This window comes from Bombina bombina, chromosome 2 (assembly GCF_027579735.1).
Source record: "Bombina bombina isolate aBomBom1 chromosome 2, aBomBom1.pri, whole genome shotgun sequence".
NCBI classification, from domain to species: domain Eukaryota; kingdom Metazoa; phylum Chordata; class Amphibia; order Anura; family Bombinatoridae; genus Bombina; species Bombina bombina.
In genome coordinates this window covers 568,114,421-568,134,532 of record NC_069500.1, presented here as the reverse complement: position 1 = coordinate 568,134,532, position 20,112 = coordinate 568,114,421, and the positions used below count along the sequence as shown (strand labels likewise).

Below are 20,112 nucleotides of genomic sequence, written 5' to 3'. Positions count from 1 at the left end.
GAAAGCGAGAGAGAGATAGCAAGAGAGAGAGAGAGAGTGAGAGAGAAAGAGAGAGCGAAGGCGGGAGAGAGAGAGAGGGGGGGGAGGGAGAGAGAGAGAGAGAAAGCGAGAGAGAGATAGCAAGAGAGAGAGAGAGAGTGAGAGAGAAAGAGAGAGAGCGAAGGCGGGAGAGAGAGAGAGAGGGGGAGGGAGAGAGAGAGAGAGAGGTGGAATCATTTAACATGTTAAGAACCAGAAGTAAAGATTTGGGAGCTACAGTTTGTTGGCTTTTGGAATTTGTGAAGCACAATTTTACTGTAGTATAGTGGTGTTTAATATTCCTTAGGGTTTGAACCAAAGTACATCACCAAATTATTAGTAGATATGTGCAATTCGTTTCGGATCGATTCGGAAATTCGGAAAATTCGGAAAATTCGGAGATTCGGATCGAACTGAATTTCCGAATTAAAATACTGCAGATTTCTTCGAATCCGAATGAATCCGAAACAAATCCGAACCGAATCGATTCAAAATTTTTCGAATTCGAATCGATCCGAACCGAAATTCGAAAAATTCCGAATCGATCCGAACCGAACCGAATTTTTTTGCCATGCACATATCTAATTATTAGCCAAAAATAACACAGTTGTGTTCCTATTATATTTGATTAAATACATTTTATAGAAAATGTAATATAGCTGAGTGTTCTACCAATATTTAATATAAATAATCACAGCATTGTACCTTTAAGTAAATGACTATAAGCATAAACATAAATAATGAATTTATGTTACTTGGGTTTGTCTTGTTTTCATTTTTTGCTGCATATTATTATTACTAGTTTTGCACACTGCGGTATTGCTTCTTAACAAAGGTATAGTGGGACATCCTAGCCCTCAGCAATGGAGTAACTTGGAGTTAGGGAGGAGACTATGATCTTATTGTTATCCATTCTCTAAAACTGGTCAAGAGCAAAATACACAATAAATAAAATGCTGTAACTAAAAAGTAAGTATTAGTGATATTAAACCGCATACAATTGCCTATGTATATCACTTGGTTACAGTGTTTTATTTATATATATAAATTAATATATACAAAATATATATTTATATCAGTGTATTTTGTTATATATACACACTAGAAGCATTTTTGGTTTACTTCTTGATTTGTTATCTGGTTATCATTTTATTAAATACAGTGTGTGTCACATTACATTTTTCTTCGTTTGAAGGATTTGTCCTAAACACCTAAGATAGAGACAGAATTATAGTTGTTGTTATTTGTGATCCTTGATCTAGATGGATTTTGAAGTGCTTATACATTTTTATTAATGGGATCTTGTGGATCACCAGCAAGAAATCTTTTCTAGGTTAATTGCAGACTATGATCACACCGTCATAAGGCACGTATAGAGAATGCCATATTTATTGCGGGAGTAAACAGATGTTTAATGGGAGGCAGTATCATTTCTGAAGGAAATTAACTCTTTATTGCACTCAGAAAGAAACAAAAGCAAATCAACTTTTTTGTAATTCTTTAATCACAAAGAGGTGTGGAGACCTGAAATATCAATGTAATTTTATATATATAAGGTACAGTCCTCTAAAAGCTAAACAGAATTTATTATCACTTAAATTTGTCACTGGGTATTGGTTTGAGCTTAGTGCTTAGATTTAGAGCGTGCATCTATTTGACTTAGGGATTTACCTCAGGAGAGGGCTTTAATGCCAGAGTATAATGGCTTCTTAAATGTTATTTCTAATGCCTAAACTTGTAGATGTATTTTGTTTACATATATAATGTTTGGGTTGCTCCTTTATATTCTGTTTATTAGGTTTGTATACGTTTGTAAACATTTTTTAGGTTTAAATGAATTTAATGCTCAGACAAATATTTATATACATATATAGTGTAGGCTAATATACACATATAAACACATAGATACATATGTATACACAGTGCCTTTTTTGTAAAATAAAAGGTGCCGGTACTCACCTTTTACATGATGATTACAAATATTACCTGTTATGAGTTGGCAGAGGTGGGGGTACTGAGTACCGGTGACTACCCCCACAAAAAAGCCCTGTGTATACATATATAGACATATATAAGTACATTGAAGCCTTTTGCAGTCAAGTAGCTGAAAACATGTAAAACCATATTTATGCAATATTCATATTTAATAAAGAGTTTAAAGGGACACTCAATCAAAATTAAACTTTCATTATTCAGATTGAGCATGTCATTTTAAACAACTTTCCAATTTACTTCAATTAACAAAATGTGCACAGTCTTTTTATATTTAAACTTTTTGAGTCACCAGCTCCTACTGAGCATGTGCAAGAATAAGTGTGTATGCATTTGTGAATGGCTGATGGCTGTCACATGGTACGTGTATGCATTTGTGATTGGCTGATGGCTGTCACATGGTACAGGGGGAGTGGAAAAAGACATAACTTTTAAAATTGTCAGAAAAAAAATCTACTAATAATTTGAAGTTCAGACTAAGTGCTATTGTATTGTCTTGTTATTTTGCATTTGTTGATTATGCAAATCTACTGTGTTGACTGGTCCTTTAAGTTAAACTGTGAATGTACTGTAAATATTTCACATTCCAATGTTCTTCAAATATGTTCTAAATATTTATAAATATATAAATCTATATATCTGTATATATCTGTACCTGTATATAATCATATTAACATTTAGCTAAATTGTGTGCCACTTGTAATCGAGCCCATAGTGGGAGGTAATTTCAGTGTGTCTTGTACCAATGTTACAGTTTAGATTAAAAAAATGTGTCTGGTACTTGGTAATAAGTCTAAACCTTTCCTCCAGGTTTTATCCAGTTAATTTAGCTGCTATACTTGATTAGAGAAAAATGACTCTGTAAATGTATCAAGTATTTTGATTTTGATTAGAAAAATAGGACTGGCACTAGTATAGTGAGTCCCATGTTTAAGGGCTCACCTGCAACCATTGACATCCAGATAATTATCAAACGAGTGATTGTGATCACCCCAATGTTAGATGCACACAGTAGTGTGATTGAAACATATTCTAGTAAATTAGAACATTTTCCTACCACTATGCCCCTTTAAAGGGACACTGAACCCAAATTTTTTCTTTCATAATTCATATAGAGCATGCAATTTTTATCAACTTTCTAATTTACTCCTATTATCAATTTTTCTTCATTCTCTTGCTATCTTTATTTGAAAAAGAAGGTATCTAAGCTATTTTTTTTGTTTAGTACTCTGGACAGCACTTGTTTATTGGTGGGGGAATTTATCCACCAATCAGCAAGAACAACCCAGGTTGTTGACTAAAACTGGGCCAGTATCTAAACTTACATTCTTGCTTTTCAAATAAAGATACCAAGAGAATGAAGAAAATTTGATAATAGGAGTACATTAGAAAGTTGCTTAAAATTGCATGCTCTATCTGAATCACAAAAGAAACAATTTGGGTTCAGTGACCCTTTAAAAGGGCATAGTGGTAGGAAAATGCTCTAATTTACTAGAATATGTTTTAATCACACCACTGTGTGCATCTAACATTGGGGTGGTCACAATCACTCGTTTGATAATTATCTGGATGTCAATGGTTGCAGGTGAGCCCTTAAACATGGGACTATACTAGTGCCAGTCCTATTTTTCTAATCAAAATCCAAATACGCAATTACAGCCTTATCCTCTTTGATATCTTAGTTTTGCTCTGTGAGAGCAGCAATAAAATTGTACAAATCATTATTTCTAAAATGTACTTGTGAAGCAAGTCTTTCTGTTTCCGGGTGTGTATGTTTATGTACCTTGTATTAATTACCTTGCTAAATATTCACTCTTGTATCAGCTCTGCAGAAGAAACAACAAATATTCTGTTACTTTATCTTAAAATGATGCTTGCTCTAGAACCTGGTTTCTCAACAGCCGGGCCTTGGCCCAGTACCGGGCCGTGATAGCCCTGCTGGTGGGCCCTGACCTGTCATGCCCCCACTGCACACTCTTACCCCACTGCAAACCAGGTGCAGACTGAGACCAATCAAGGCCCCAGGAACACTGTCTCACACTGACCAAAAAGTATTAAATTGTATGCAAATGAACATGGTAGCCTTCCTGCCCCCAACAGGGCAGAGTCAGGACCGCCAACATTAAGGGCCAGAGAAAGGGCACCCAACCTCCAGGGCCAGACCCCACACTCCATGGCCCTCACAGCAACAGACCCCTGCCAGGGCCCCCACTAAACCCACACTTATTTGCTTAATTACTGATAGGGCAACTGAAAACTCCAGCTGCACCAAGATCCGTGGAGATACCATTTGTGGGCCCCCCTACTTGCTGGTCACTCGTCCCTATTTGCCTGGCTGATCAGCCCACCCCTGCTGCTCACTATATATATATATATATATATATATAAACTACTGGGCCCCGGACATGTCTAGCTAAAATTTACCGGGCCTTGAGGTCACTTTGGTTGAGAACCACTGCTCTAGAACCTGTGAGGTTATAAACAGATTTCAGATATGGGGGTCCTGTTCTATCTGAGTTATTAGATTTCTATAGATGGCTACTTACATGCTGTTACCATAAACCTACCATAATTAAAATGCACCATTAAAGGGATATGAAACCCAAACATTTTCTTTTATGATTCAGACAGAGCAAACCATTTAAAAAAAGTTTCCAATTTACTTCTATAATCAAATTTGCTTTGTTCCCATGATATTCTGTATAGAAGCGATACCTAGGTAGGCATCTGGAGCACTACATGGCAGGAAATAGGGCTGTCATCTAGTGCTCTTGCAAATGGATAACATTCTTGCAAAACTGTTGCCATATAGTGCTCCTGATTTTAAAAAAAAAGATACAAACAGAACAAAGAAAAATTGATAATAGAAGTAAATTAGAAAGTTGTTTAAAAGTGCATGCTCTATCTGTATCATGCAATAAACATTTTGGGTTTCATATCCCTTTAAGTTCTCAATGGCTGAAATTGTTAAAAAAAAAAAAAAAAAAAACATTAGATTGTAATGTCTCTGAATGCTATTTTTTTAATGTGGCCTTACATTTTAATTAACACTGGTACCATGAATATAACGAGCAATGTTTAAATATGTTATATATATTTGTCAGTTGCATAGAATCTCAATAGCTGATTAGCAAAATGTTTGCAGTTCCATAGCTAGATAACGACATACACCACAAGCACAACATAAAATAAATAAATATATTTTCCCTATATTTGCCCTCTGTTTATGCAATATAGAAACAAAATGTTTGTAAGTGATGCCCCTTTACAACTGTATGTTACAGTAATACCTGAGTAAAAGGAGAACGAAGGAGGTTAAAGGGACAGTATACTATAAAATTGTTTTTCCCTTATTGGGTTTCCAATTACTTTTTTTACCAGCTGCAGAGTATAAAATGTATGAGATTTGCTTTTTAAGGCTTATTTGTATATATGAATTAGCTGATTTTGTGTTTTGAAGCCACAACCTAATAAAATGGGTTGAGTTTGTAGTAGATATGTGCATGGCGAAAAAATTTGGTTCGGTTTGGATCGATTCAGATTTTTTCGAATTTCGGTTCGGAGCGATTCGAATTCGGAAAAATTTGAATCAATTCGGTTCAGATTCGTTTCGGATTCATTCGGATTTGAATAAATTCGGCTCGATTTGGTTCGATTCGGTTCGGAAATTCGGAATTCGGTGGGATGTGCTGTGTATTAGACTAGTATTATGTACTGTATATTAGGTGTAACCCATAGCAGAGTGATATAACCTAATATACTGTACAATACTAGTGTAATCCATGGCCATTCGAATCTACCGAATAAATCTGAATAAATCCGAACTAATTTGGATTTATTCAGTAAATTCGGCACTATTTTAATTTGGAAATCCGAATCGATCCGAATCCCGAATTTTACGAATTTGGCCGAATTTCCGAATCGATCCGAAACGAATCGCACATGTCTAGTTTGTAGGTATTATCAGATCTCATTACTGTATCACATTGTGTACATATACATTCTTCTTTATCTTATATCTGTCTATAAACCAATCACCAATATTTGTAGAGAACAATGGAACATTAACATTTCATTACCGTATCTCTTCTATAACCCACTGGGAGTGTAATTTATTCTGCTGGCTGTGTTAATACAGTTTGGCCTCATGGCCAAAAACTTTCAGGATAGGTGGGGATACCACAGGCTAAATAAAATCATTTAAATGCCAATATAAGGTTAATGGAAATACTTGTAAACAATTTAATACACTCTAGCAGGTAAAGTGGATCATTGGGAACAAATTAAAGGGGAGAACATTTTTGAGTAAACTGTCCCTTTAAATTATAAGCCAGCATTTCACAGAGTCAGCCTTATGTTAATAAGGGGTCAGCTGTCAGCTGTTGCCTTATGAGGCTCTTGCACATATAAAGAACACACAGATCGTGAGGACAGTATGAGCAGTAGATAGCTAAGAAGAGATATTTCTTAAACCCAGGTGACCCTAATCTGCAACTTTTTGAAAATGTAATGCACGCTTTGTTTTAGATCTGGCATTGGGGACACTAGCAGGCTGCTAATTGGCCATTGTGTTATTTGGGCAAGACAGGATGTGTTTCTCTCTGGTTGATGATTTCTTTGTAAAGCTCATAATCAGAAGCACATTGTTGACATTAATTATAGAGCTTTCAGGTACAAAAGCTCTGCCACACATACAAGAGAAGTTTTCTGCAGAAAAAAACAGTTAAACAATAGTCTGTAATAAGGGACAGAAGGTTACAACACACCACCTTCCAGTGATTAACAAACCATGGGAGATAGAATTCCAAAAATGCTACTTCAGTTTCTTAACTCTTTGGACTATTACTATTTTACAGCTATACTTTAAAGGGAAATGAAAGTCACAATTACACAACATGCATTTTTAAATTAACTTTTAATACCAAATTTACTTTGGTGTCCATTTAACAATCCGCAGCCAAACATGAACGGACAACTCTGCTCCTGTCCGACTGGTTTTGTGGCTAGCTGGCAGCAATGCCCTGACCAGCATTTATCATTGTTAAAGCCACAGCCCCCAATTGCATGTGAGCAGGCCCTGTCAATCACTCAGGTCGGAGAAGTCCATGGGGATTGGGGAACGCCACTTTATTGTTGGCAGGTTAGTAAGTAGGTGACTGATGATCGCTGCTTCTTAACTATCGGCTGTGGGATGATATATATATAAACACATTCATAGCTATATACATGCAACAGTCCAAAAATAAAAAAACCCTAACACATTATAGCATTTTACACATTTTTATGCCCTTTTAGGTTCAAATAAGCCTTTAATGTTAAACCTAGATATTCACTTGCTTATAATGAATAAAAAGAACATACTAGAGCAAATTGCACATGCTGGTTTTGTGCCAATATTTACTGCTCAGAGGAGTGGCTTTACTTGGTAAGGTTGTGGTTCCTTAACCCCTTAATGACCACAGCACTTTTCCAATTTCTGTCCGTTTGGGACCAAGGCTATTTTTACATTTTTGCGGTGTTTGTGTTTAGCTGTAATTTTCCTCTTACTCATTTACTGTACCCACACATATTATATACCGTTTTTCTCGCCACTAAATGGACTTTCTAAAGATACCATTATTTTCATCATATCTTATAATTTACTATAAAAAAATATATAAAATATGAGGAAAAATTGAAAAAAACACACTTTTTCTAACTTTGACCCCCAAAATCTGTTACATATCTACAACCACCAAAAAACACCCATGCTAAATAGTTTCAAAATTTTGTCCTGAGTTTAGAAATACCCAATGTTTACATGTTCTTTGCTTTTTGTGCAAGTTATAGGGCCATAAATACAAGTAGCACTTTGCTATTTCCAAACCACTTTTTTCCAAAATTAGCGCTAGTTACATTAGAACACTAATATCTTTCAGGAATCCCTGAATATCCCTTGACATGTATATATTTTTTTTTAGTAGACATCCCAAAGTATTGATCTAGGACAATTTTGGTATATTTCATACCACCATTTCACCGCCAAATGCGATCAAATACAAAAAATCGTTCACTTTTTCACAAATTTTTTCACAAACTTTTGGTTTCTCACTGAAATTATTTACAAACAACTTGTGCAATTATGGCATAAATGGTTGTAAATTCTTCTCTGGGATCCCCTTTGTTCAGAAATAGCAGACATATATGGCTTTGGCGTTGCTTTTTGGTAATTAGAAGGCCGCTAAATGCCACTGCGCACCACAAGTGTATTATGCCCAGCAGTTAAGGGGTTAATTAGGGAGCTTTTAGGGAGCTTGTAGGGTTAATTTTAGCTTTAGTGTAGTATAGTAGACAACCCCAAGTATTGATCTAGGCACATTTTGGTATATTTCATGCCACCATTTCACCGCCAAATGCGATCAAATTGAAAAAAAAAGTTAAATTTTTCACAATTTTAGGTTTCTCACTGAAATAATTTACAAACAGCTTGTGCAATTATGGCACAAATGGTTGTAAATACTTGTCTGGGATCCCCTTTGTTCAGAAATAGCAGACATATATGACTTTGGCGTTGCTTTCTGGTAATTAGAAGGCCGCTAAATCCTGCTGCGCCTCACACGTGTATTCTGGCTAGCAGTGAAGGGGTTAATTAGGGAGTTTGTAGGGAGCTTGCAGGATTAATTTTAGCTTTAGTGTAGAGATCAGCCTCCCACCTGACACATCCCACCCCCCTGATCCCTCCCAAACAGCTCCCTTCCCTCCCCCACCCCACAATTGTCCCCGCCATCTTAAGTACTGGCAGAAAGTCTGCCAGTACTAAAATAAAAGGGTTTTTTAAAAAATAAATAATTTTTTTTTAGCATATTTACATATGCTAGGGTGTAGGATCCCCCCCTTAGCCCCCAACCTCCCTGATCCCCCCCAAAACCGCTCTCTGACCATCCCCTCTGCCTCATTGGGGGCCATCTTGGGTACTGGCAGCTGTCTGCCAGTACCCAGTTTGCAAAAAAAAAGGGCTTTTTTATATTTATTTGTCTTTTTTCTGTAGTGTAGCTTCCCCCCCCACACAGACAAACCCCCACCACCTTGCTGATCTTTTTTTTTTTAAACAAATATTTGGGCATTTAAACATTTTTGCTAACACATTTTCTGTAGTGTAGCGGTTCCCACCCGCTCCCTCCCCGTGCACGCGCCCGCCCCCGCCCTCCCGTGCGCGCCCCCGCTCATCCCCGCCCACGATCCCGCCCCCCCTGCACATAACCAGGGCCATCGATGGCCGCCACCCGCCTCCCGGTCCGGCTCCCACCCACCAACGCAGGGAACCACCGATCTCCGGTGCAGAGAGGGCCACAGAGTGGCTCTCTCTGCACCGGATGGCTTAAAAAAGTTATTGCAGGATGCCTCCATATCGAGGCATCACTGCAATAACCGGAAAGCAGCTGGAAGCGAGCAGGATCGCTTCCAGCTGCTTTCCAAACCGAGGACGTGCAGGGTACGTTCTCAGGCATTAACTGCCTTTTTTTTGAGGACGTACCCTGCACGTCCTCGGTCGTTAAGGGGTTAAAGGGACAGTTTACTCAAAAATGTTCTCCCCTTTAATTTGTTCCCAATGATCCACTTTACCTGCTGGAGTGTATTAAATTGTTTACAAGTAGCTCCTTTACCCTTATATTGGCATTTGAAATTGTTAATTTAGCATGTGGTATCCCCACCTATTCTGAAAGTTTGTGGCCGCGCGTACCAGCTATAGATAAGCTTTGTAAACACAGCCAGCAGAAGAAATTACACTCCCAGTGTGATAAAGCAGAGAGAAGGTAATACAATGTTGATTTTCCATTGTTCTCTCAAAGTATTGGTGATTGTTTTAAGAACAGATATAAGACAAAGAAGCAGGTATATGTGCACAATGTGATACAGTAATGAGATCTGATTATACCTACAAGCTCAACCTATTTTATTAGGCTGTGGCTTCAAAACACAAAATCAGAGCTTTAATATACAGAAATAAACCTTAAAAAGCTAATTTTCATACATTTTTTACTCTGCAGTTAGTAAAAAAAGCAATTGTAAACACATTAAGGGAAAAACTATTTTACAGTATACTGTCCCTTTAATATACTTGGTCACAGCATACTGTGAATCTTAAACAGGTTTCTATAGCTTACTTCAGACTTATATCAAGCTGCAATTACATGGTATATTAAAGGGACATGAAACCCACATATAACCCACAGGTATATATATATATATATATATATATATATATATATATATATATATATTCAACAAAAGTTACCAAGAGAACAAAGCAAATTCGATGATGCAAGTAAATTGGAAATTTGTTTAAATTTGCATTCTCTTTCTGAACCATTAAAGTTTATTTTTGAATTTACTCTCCTTTTAAATGAATAATTTCACCACAAAACAAATTAGACTATTTAAAAAGAGGCTAGACAGTTTTAGTGTAATATATTTGTTATAGAATACAAGCTTATCTAAATGCAGGGTGACACATGAGAAAACCATTTTTTGGCTACGGTAGAAACAAATTAACATATTGTGTAGATAACTAACACACTGTGGCACATAAATACAAACATATATCTCTCTTCATGCTTTAAAGTGTCAGTAAACTTTACAAATAATGTTATATAATTCTGCACATAGTGCAGAATTATATAACATTATATTAGCCAAACATTATAAAACATAATTTCCCCTATTAATTTTTTTAAAAAAACGCTGTTCTACAGACCCGCTCTCTATACTCTGCTGATTGGGTCTGTTATATTTACTCAGCGCATCGGGCCAGCTGTATAGTCACAGCCCGGCCCGACCGCGCCATAAGACTAAGTGCAGCTCGCTCCTGTGACTCCCGATGCGCTGAGTAAATATAACAGACCCGCTCAGCATAGTACAGAGAGCGGGTCTGTAGAACAGCGTTTTTTTAAAAAAATTAATAGGGGAAATTATGTTTTATAATGTTTGGCTAATATAATGTTATATAATTCTGCACTATGTGCAGAATTATTTAACATTATTTTTAAGGTTTACTGTCCCTTTAAGAGACATTAAACACTCTGAGATTGTATTATAAAATATTTAAATATATGTATTTATACAATTTTGTAATATAATTTAATTGTTAAAATTGTTTGCTTTCCAAATCCCCTGAATTTCTATAATTAATAGGAGCATTCATGTTGAAACCTAGGTCTCTTTTATCTAATGTCATCTGTTATAGACAATAAGGGACAGATAAAGTGTGCAAACAATGGCTTGTGTGGGATATAAAGACGTTAATCCCTGTGTTTAATAGTTTCTTTAACACTATACACAGCCATTGTTTACATTTTATGTATCCTAATTGTCCTCACCTGATCAGATTAGTTTAGAAAAACCTAGGTTTCAACATGGTGGCACCCATTGCTTTTTAGAAACTAAAGGTCTTTATAGAAACTACAACTTTCTGCTTATTTCTAAAAAAAAAAAATGACAACTAATTAAAATGTATTAGTTATTTGCTTTGAATGTATCATTATATATAGCACTTACTGATTAATGTCCCTTTAAAATATCTCAAATTCACATAAAGTATATTGTAGCTTGCTATTGAGGACAGTGTTGCAAATGTTTACTTATTCAGTACATAGCCCTTTGGAAGAAATTAAAGGGACAGTAACGTCAAAATTAAACTTAAATGTATTGGATAGAGCATGAGATTTTAAACAACTTTCTAATGTACTTCTATTATCAATTTTGCTTAGTTCTCTTAGTATCCTTTGTTAATGAGTGATCCTATGTGAGATCAGGAGTGTGCACGTGTCCTAAGCCATCTGGCAGCAGTGATTTCATTATTTTAAGCAGTGTTATACATAGTTACAAACACTGCTGCCAGAGACTTCTACTGACACGTGCACGCTCCTAAACTCCATTCAGCTTGCCTAGGTTTAGTCTTCAACAAACAATATAAAAAAAGTAAATTTGAAGATGGAGGTAAATTGGAAAGTTGTGTAAAAATGCATGCTCTATCTGAATCATGGAAGATTCATTTTGAGTTTACTGTCCCTTAGAAAAATAAAAATGAATACTGAAGTATTAAGAATTGAACTAATAATTGTATACTTCCTACTAATGCTGGTTTGCTGTTACTTAAAATGAGTGTTTGTACCAAGCAGCCAACTGTTTCAATTTAAATAGCGATTACTTTATACCAGACATTTGTGATGAAATGTTGTCCTTTCAAATGGATGATAGGGAAAGGAGAACAGTGTGGCTTAAAGGGACATGAAACCCAATTTTTTTCTTTCATGATTCAGATAGAGAATACAATTTTAAACAACTTTCTAATTTACTTCTATTATGTAATTTGTTCCATTCTATTGGTATCATTTGCTGAAGGAGCAGCAATGTACTAATGGTTTCTAACTGAACACATTGGTGAGCCAATCACAATCGATATATATATATACATATATTCAGCCACCAATCAACAGCTAGAACCTAGGTTCTCTGTTGCTTCTGAGCTTGCCTAGATAAACCTTTCAGCAAAGGATAACAAGAGAAGGAAGCAAATTAAATTATAGAAGTAAATTGGAAAGTTGTTTGAAATTGTATTCTCTATCCGAATCATGAAAGAAACATTTTGGGTTTCATGTCCCTTTAAGTGTAATATACATGTGTCACATTCTCTTATTTGAAATATATAATAGGCTGAAAAAGTATATTATAGAAGGAAAGGAACATGTACATGACACTTCACTGGATAATTAATGTACATTTTCAGTTTAAGAGGCTGGATACAAATGATTTAATAATTAAAAAAATAAAATACTTATATTGCTTCTGTGTTTGAGCAAACACACCATGGGATTATGACATCCTAAAGCTATTAATGGAATCATACTGCGGATCAGGACTCTGCTACACCTCACTCACAAGGCACATCTGTGGTTGGCTGTCTGTCTTGTTTAGAAGAAATTTGCCTTTTATTTTGGGCCTATTCTGTCCAGTACAAAGAAATGAAACTTTGTTTAAGAAAAATACATTGGCTAAATCTATATTATATTTGTCATATTGTTTATTTTGTTATAGCTACATCGAGAACCAGCCCAGGTTGACCAGTATCAATGATGAGGATCTTCGGATGTACACTGGATTGAGAAATCTGTAAGTATCTGTATTTCTGTATCCCAGTACATGAAGTATTGGCTATTCTTTATTGGGAAAATAAAATATTTTCTAGGTTCACCTAAAAATGAATGAGTAGTTCTTATAAAGTCTATAGGTTAGCTTTCATTTTTAATATATTTGCCCTGATATTATATGTTTATATGTTTATATGTTTTCCTTCAATTTCTCTGTTTCTCTTAAAGGGACAGTCTACACTAAAATTGTTATTGTTTAAAAAGATAGATAATGCCTTTACTACCCATTCCCCAGCTTTGCACAACCAACATTGACATATTAATATAATTTATAACATTTAAACCTCTAAATTTCTGCCTGTTTCTAAGCCACTACAGACAGCCTCTTATCACATGCTTTTTTTATTAGCTTTTTACAACAGGAGACTGCTAGTTCATGTGAGCCATATAGATAACATTGTGTTCACGCATGAGGAGTTATTTAAGATTTAGCACGACACAGTACTAAATGCAAGTCAATAGATAATAAATAGTGACAGTCATGTGATCAGGAGGCTGTCAGAAGATGATTAGATACAAGTTAATCACAGAGGTAAAAAGTATATTAATATAACTGTGCTGGTTATGCAAAACTGGGGAATGGGTAATAAAGGGATTATCTATCTTTTAAAACAATAACAATTCTATGGTACACTGTCCATTTACACACCGGGGCCTATTTATCAAGCTCCGAATGGAGCTTGTGGGCCCCTGTTTCTGTGAAGTCTTCACACTCACCAGAAACAGCAGTTATGAAGCAGTGGTCTAAAGACCGCTGCTCCATAACCCTGTCTGGCTGCTCTGAGCAGGCGGATAGGAATCGCCGGAAATCGAGTACGATCGGGTTGATTGACACCCCCCTGCTGGTGGCCTATTGCTCTCCGCATTTAGCGAGGTGTTGCGGACCTGATCCGCACTGTCGGATCAGGGCCGCAACACCTTTGATAAATAGGGGCCCATGTGTTTAACATTATGCAGATCTTGAGCATATATTTAAAATGCAAGACATTCAATAATATAATTTATTAGAAAAAAATGTTGCTGCCTTTTTATATCCCTTTAAAAGAACATGCAACATGCAACTCAAAATGTTTCTTTCATGATTCAGAGAGCATAACATTTTAAACAACTCTCCAATTGACTTCCTTTTTCAGAATGTGCATTGTGCACAATCCTTTTATATGTGCACTTTCTGAGCCAGCAGCTCCTTCTTTCTGAGCATATGCAAGAATGCACAGTACATATGTACATGCATTTTGTGATTGGCTGTCACATGATGCAATGGAAGGAAAATAGAATTAACCTTGAAACTTAACAGAAAAAAATCTACTAATCACTTAAAATTCAGACTAAATGTATTTGTGTTTTTTATTTGCAATTCTATTGTATTTAACAGTATATTATGACTAGTGGGAAAGCCTGCCCAGAGGGAAGTCTATTGTGGTGATGGAACCACCCTGCCATTTTTGGAATCCACCTGGATGCAGCTTATGCTTTTTCTCTTTTGTTCTCTCTCCCCCCTCTCTTTTGCTTTCTCTCCCCCTCTCTTTTGCTCTCTTTCCCCCCTCTCTTTTGCTCTCTCGCCCACCTCTCTTTTGCTCTCTCCCCCTCTCTTTTGCTCTCTCCCCCTCTCTTTTGCTCTCTCCCCCCCTCTATTTTGCTCTCCCTCTCCCCTCTCTTTTGCTATCTCTCCCCCCTCTCTTTTGTGTTCTCCCCCTCTCATTTGCTCTCTCTCCCCTCTCATTTGCTCTCTCTCCCCCTCTCTTTTGCTCTCCCTCTCCCCTCTCTTTTGCTCTCTCTCCCCCCTCTCTTTTGCTCGCTCTTCCCTCTCTTATGCTCTCTCGCTGCCCTTTTTTGCTCTCTCCTCCCCCTCTCTTTTGCTCTCTCCCCCTTCTCTTTTGCTCTCTCTACCCTTCTCTTTTGCTCTCTCTCCCCCCTTTCTTTTGCTCTCTCTCCCCCTCTCTTTTGTTCTCTCCCCTCTCTTTTGCTCTCTCTCTCACCTCTCTTTTGCTCTCTCCCCCTCTCTTTTGCTCTCTCTCCCTCTCTTTTACTCTCTGTCCTCCCTCTTGTTTGCTCTATCTCTCCCCTATCTTTTGCTCTCTCTTCCCTTCTCTTTTGCTCTCTCTCTCCCCCTCTATTTTGCTCTCTCCCCCTTCTCTTTTGCTCTCTCTACCCTTCTCTTTTGCTCTCTCTCCCCCCTTTCTTTTGCTCTCTCTCCCCCCTCTCTTTTGTTCTCTCCCCTCTCTTTTGCTCTCCCTCCCCTCTCTTTTGCTCTCTCCCCCCTCTCTTTTGCTCTCTCTCCCTCTCTTTTACTCTCTGTCCTCCCTCTTGTTTGCTCTATCTCTCCCCTCTCTTTTGCTCTCTCTTCCCTTCTCTTTTGCTCTCTCCCCCTCTCTTTTGCGCTCTCTCTCCTTCTCTTTTGCTCTCTCTTACCCTCTCTCTCCCCCTCTCTTTTGCTCTCTCTCCCCCTTTCTTTTGCTCTCTCTCCCCCCTCTCTTTTGCTCTCTGTCCCCCCTCTTGTTTGCTCTCTCCCCCTCTCTTTTGCTCAATCTCTCTCCCTTTCTCTTTTGCTCTCTCTCTCCCCTATCTTTTGCGCTCTCTCTCCTTCTCTTTTGCTCTCTCTTACCCTCTCTTTTGCTCTCTCTCCCACCTCTCTTTTGCTCTCTCTCCCCCTCTCTTTTGCTCTCTCGCCCTTCCTCTTTTGCTCTCTCTCCCCTCTCTTTTGCTCTCTCGCTCCCCTCTTTTGCTCTCTCTCCCCTCTCTTTTGCTTTCTCTCCCCCCCTCTTTTTCTCTCTCCCCCCTCTATTTTGCTCTCCATCCCCCCCTCTCTTTTTCTCTCCCTCCCCTCTCTTTTGCTCTCCCTCCCCCCTCTCTTTTGCTCCCCCCCTTCTCTTTTGCTCTTCCTCTCCCCCCTCTCTTTTGCTCTCGCTCTCTCTCCCCTCTATTTTGCTCTCTATCTTCTCTCTCTTTTGCTCTCTCCCCCTTCTCTTTTGCTCTCTCTACCCTTCTCTTTTGCTCTGTCTCCCCCCTTTCTTTTACTCTCTCTCCCCCCTCTCTTTTGCTCTCTCCTCCCCCTCTCTTTTGCTCTCTCTCTCCCCTCTCTTTTGCTCTCTCTCCCCCTCTCTTTTGCTCTCTGTCTCCCTCTTGTTTGCTCTCGCTCCCCCTCTCTTTTGCTCTCTCTCTCCCCTTCTCTTTTGCTCTTTATCTCCCCCTCTCTTTTGCACTCTCTCTCCTCTTTTGCTCTCTTTTACTCTCTCTCTCCCCCCTCTCTTTTGCTCTTTCTCCCCCTCTCTTTTGCTCTCCCCCCTCTCTTTTGCTCTCTCTCCCCCTCTCTTTTGCTCTCTCTCCTCCCTCTCTTTTGCTCTCTGTCCCCCCTCTTGTTTGCTCTCTCCTCCTCTCTTTTGCTCTCTCTCTCCCCTTCTCTTTTGCTCTCTCTTACCCTCTCTTTTGCTCTCTCCCCCTCTCTTTTGCTCTCTCTCCCCCCTCTATTTTGCTCTCTCTCCCTCTCTTTTGCTCTCTCTCTCTCCCTTCCTCTTTTGCTCTCTCTCCCCTCTCTTTTGCTCTCTCCCCTCTCTTTTGCTCTCTCTATCTCCCCCCATTTTTCTCTTCCCCCCTCTCTTTTGCTCTCCCTCTACCCCCTCTCTTTTTCTCTCCCTCCTCTCTCTTTTGCTCTCCCTCTCCCTCCTCTCTTTTGCTCTCGGGCTCTCTCTCCCCTCTATTTTGCTCTCTCTCTTCTCTCTCTTTTGCTCTCTCTATTCCCTCTCTTTTGCTCTCTCTCTTCTGTCCTTTTTTTTATTAGGGCACTCCCACTGCCTCCCCATCCCTGCTGAGCCGCCCACCCGCCACCCTCCCACACCTCCCGCCAGCACCAGCAGAAGATCATTACAGACGGTGACACACACACAGTATCACCATCTGTAACGAATAGGCACCTGGCCTCATATGGAGGCGGAGCACCAGTCGTGCACCGGCTCCATATGCGGCAGATGCCTCCAGCTCTCAGCTGTTATGGGCGCTTACAAACAGGATCATTATAATATAGATAAGGTTTTGGATCTATAAATTAAACTAGCCTACCTTTAAAATTTGTACACATTCTTCTTTCTACTTCTCACTTTTTCTCACTTTGTGATGGCATCTTTTAGTTTTTCATACTTGTCACAAATCTTTCATTCTCTCTCTACCATTAACTATTTTTTTCCTGTATTCTTCCAAATCCATTTGTTTTCTGATTCCCCATATTTGCTGTATCCTTTCCTCTACATCTTCTCTCGTTATAATTAAACAAAAAAATATAATCAAAAATGTCATTACAAACAAATTTGCTAAATTGTGAGAGTTGGATGTTATCCCTTTATATTTAACTTATTTAAAAAAATAAAATAAATAACATTATTAGAATAATATATGTTGCAAAATATCACCATGAAGGGATTCTGGTCTTTACAATTTTAGAAGTAAATCTATTATATATTTGTTAATAACATCTTTTACACCAACTTAATATAACAAGCAAATCTTTACTAATAGGATTTTGAACCTTTATGTTTCTCTATATTGTTATATGTGTAATTGTTTTAAGTTTAAAATTATTTACAACTGTTTGTAAAACAAAATGACTTATTTACGAGTGTGGTGAAGATGCATAGTAACTTCCAGATGTGATAACATTTAATAGTGTAAAGCAAATGATATCTTCCAGGAGAAGGATCTAATTTATTTTGAAGTTTTCCAGTCTGTAGACAATGTGGTTTTTATCTTTAGACAAATTGTATGTATCTATTTAACGTTAAATGTTTCCTTTCTAGGACTGTGATTGACTCTGGGCTAAATACTGTATCACTCCAGGCATTCCGGAAAAACCGCAAACTTACATATATGTGAGTAATAATATTTCTTACTTATTTTTCTAAGAATATGTCTTAATATTTACTCCACAGCCTGCTTTTAACATTGTCATTGCCCATGTTTATGACATGATTTTCCCACAGGCAAAAAAAAGGTGAAATTCTGATCCTTAGACTTCATCACATATATCCAAAAACATGTCAACCCTTTTTACCGTATAACAAAACAATTAACCTATGTCATTATTCTCTAAATTACATGGGAACTACAGTTGTAATAAAAAATAAAGCTGCACAATATTTGCTCCCTATTCACATATATTTCTTAAAAGGACATGGAATTCAAAATTAGAATTGTTGGGATACCTAATACCTCATAAAAAGGCTTTGCTTATTTTGTAAAAGGCAGCACTTACTGCTAAGTATTATTTTAAAAGAGTAACACAATATGGAAACATAACATATAAAATAAGTTAATGAGCTAATTTCATCATACTACTAAAAAAACTCTATAAGTAGTGTGTTTATATATATATATATATATATATATATATAAATATATATATATATATGTATATATATATATATATATATATATATATATATATATATATATATATATATATGTATACACATGCTTTTAAGGGACCACCATGTTTTCCATAGGTGCAGTATTCATAGCGTTTAGCCAGGGGGATTAATTAATCAGAATGTTTAAAACTGTAGAATTAAAAAATGTAGTGTTGCAGGTGTATAATCTTCTCCAGCAGACAGCAACATAAGTAAATTAACAAAATGTGTGGTTATTTTGCTAAATCACACTAAATATTAATAAATAAATGTCAGGAGATGACTATTAAGTGACTTTATGAAATTTGGGAAGATGGAGACTATTCTGAGTTCTTGAGCTGGGGGAATTTTGCAAAACTAAAGTGTCCAGGACTAATTATTGACCGTGAGAGAAGACGAAGAGGAAAATACTAGTGAATTATTTTGTAGTACAAACAGAACTGTAAGGAGTCTTATTGTGCATACAAAGCAAGGAATATAAATGTAATTTTCAAGGATTTGTAAAGCTTGCTATGAAGAGTTTTGTATGGCAGGTGAGACAAAAATATATATTTTACATTTTTTTATTAAAATACTCAGCTCTCAGCATGTTGAGATCATTTATATACTATGCGCACAATCCAAGAAATTGTGAGTTTACAACTCAGCTTATTCCTGCCAAACTGTTGTAAGTCCAGTAACCACAGTTCTATTATTTATTTCTTTGTAGAAACCTTTCCAGAAATAAGCTGAAAACCCTTGTCAGGAGGCCTTTTCGTCACCTTTCCCTGACTAAACTGTAAGTTGTGATCATTATTCGCTCTTTTACTTAATAAAATGATTCTGGTAACATTTTATGTTCTGTATGTAGGGATATTTCGGAGAAAGATCTCACCTTTTATATTGTGCTTCATTATGACTTCAAAATATTAACTTAGTTCAGGATTACATGTTAAACATTCAGGGCAAAAATACATGTAATTTCTGTTGAAACACACCATGTAATAATTTGGCTTCATAACAAAGAGTATGTTTGTAAAGCCATTATTGAATAGCAATTTTAGTTTGAATAGTAAAGAATGCACAATTCGCTAAGGCTGATACAACTTTTCCAGTTTCAACAATTTCTGTGTTATTTTATTCTTCTTTTTCTGTAAGAATAGATATATGAATAAACTTTTGTAAACAGGCTCTGCCTTCATGCACGCTTTCCAAAGACAGTCACTCAAGTGTGTTTTAAAGTGCTTGTACCGCCACCTACATTTTTAAACTCCTAAACAGGATTGCGCCTTTGTGAACATGAACTCAATAATGGGGACACACGCACTATAAAATGCACTGTTGTGACCATGTTTGAGCTCAGGGTGCATGAAGGTACTTGGCAAATATTAAAAGTTACAATATAGAAATTGAGCAATTGCGACCAGTATGCCCATCATGGCAACGAACAAGTAACTTTCAGATGGTTAAGCAGTGGGGAGGATGGAAACTAAATTCAATAGGTTCCTTTTGAACTTACTATTGTGCAATCCCATTTGAAA

General features: G+C 37.2%; 1 protein-coding gene across 1 annotated transcript in view; it reads left to right on the top strand.

Annotated features, from left to right (window-relative positions):
- Positions 1 to 20,112, top strand: part of NTRK2 (neurotrophic receptor tyrosine kinase 2) — a 389,365-nt gene that overhangs the window by 6,996 nt on the left and 362,257 nt on the right. The window contains exons 2-4 of the mRNA XM_053702438.1: positions 13,084 to 13,158; positions 17,984 to 18,055; positions 19,302 to 19,370. Coding sequence (XP_053558413.1) covers positions 13,084 to 13,158; positions 17,984 to 18,055; positions 19,302 to 19,370 — 216 coding nt within the window. The remainder of the gene's footprint in view (positions 1 to 13,083; positions 13,159 to 17,983; positions 18,056 to 19,301; positions 19,371 to 20,112) is intronic.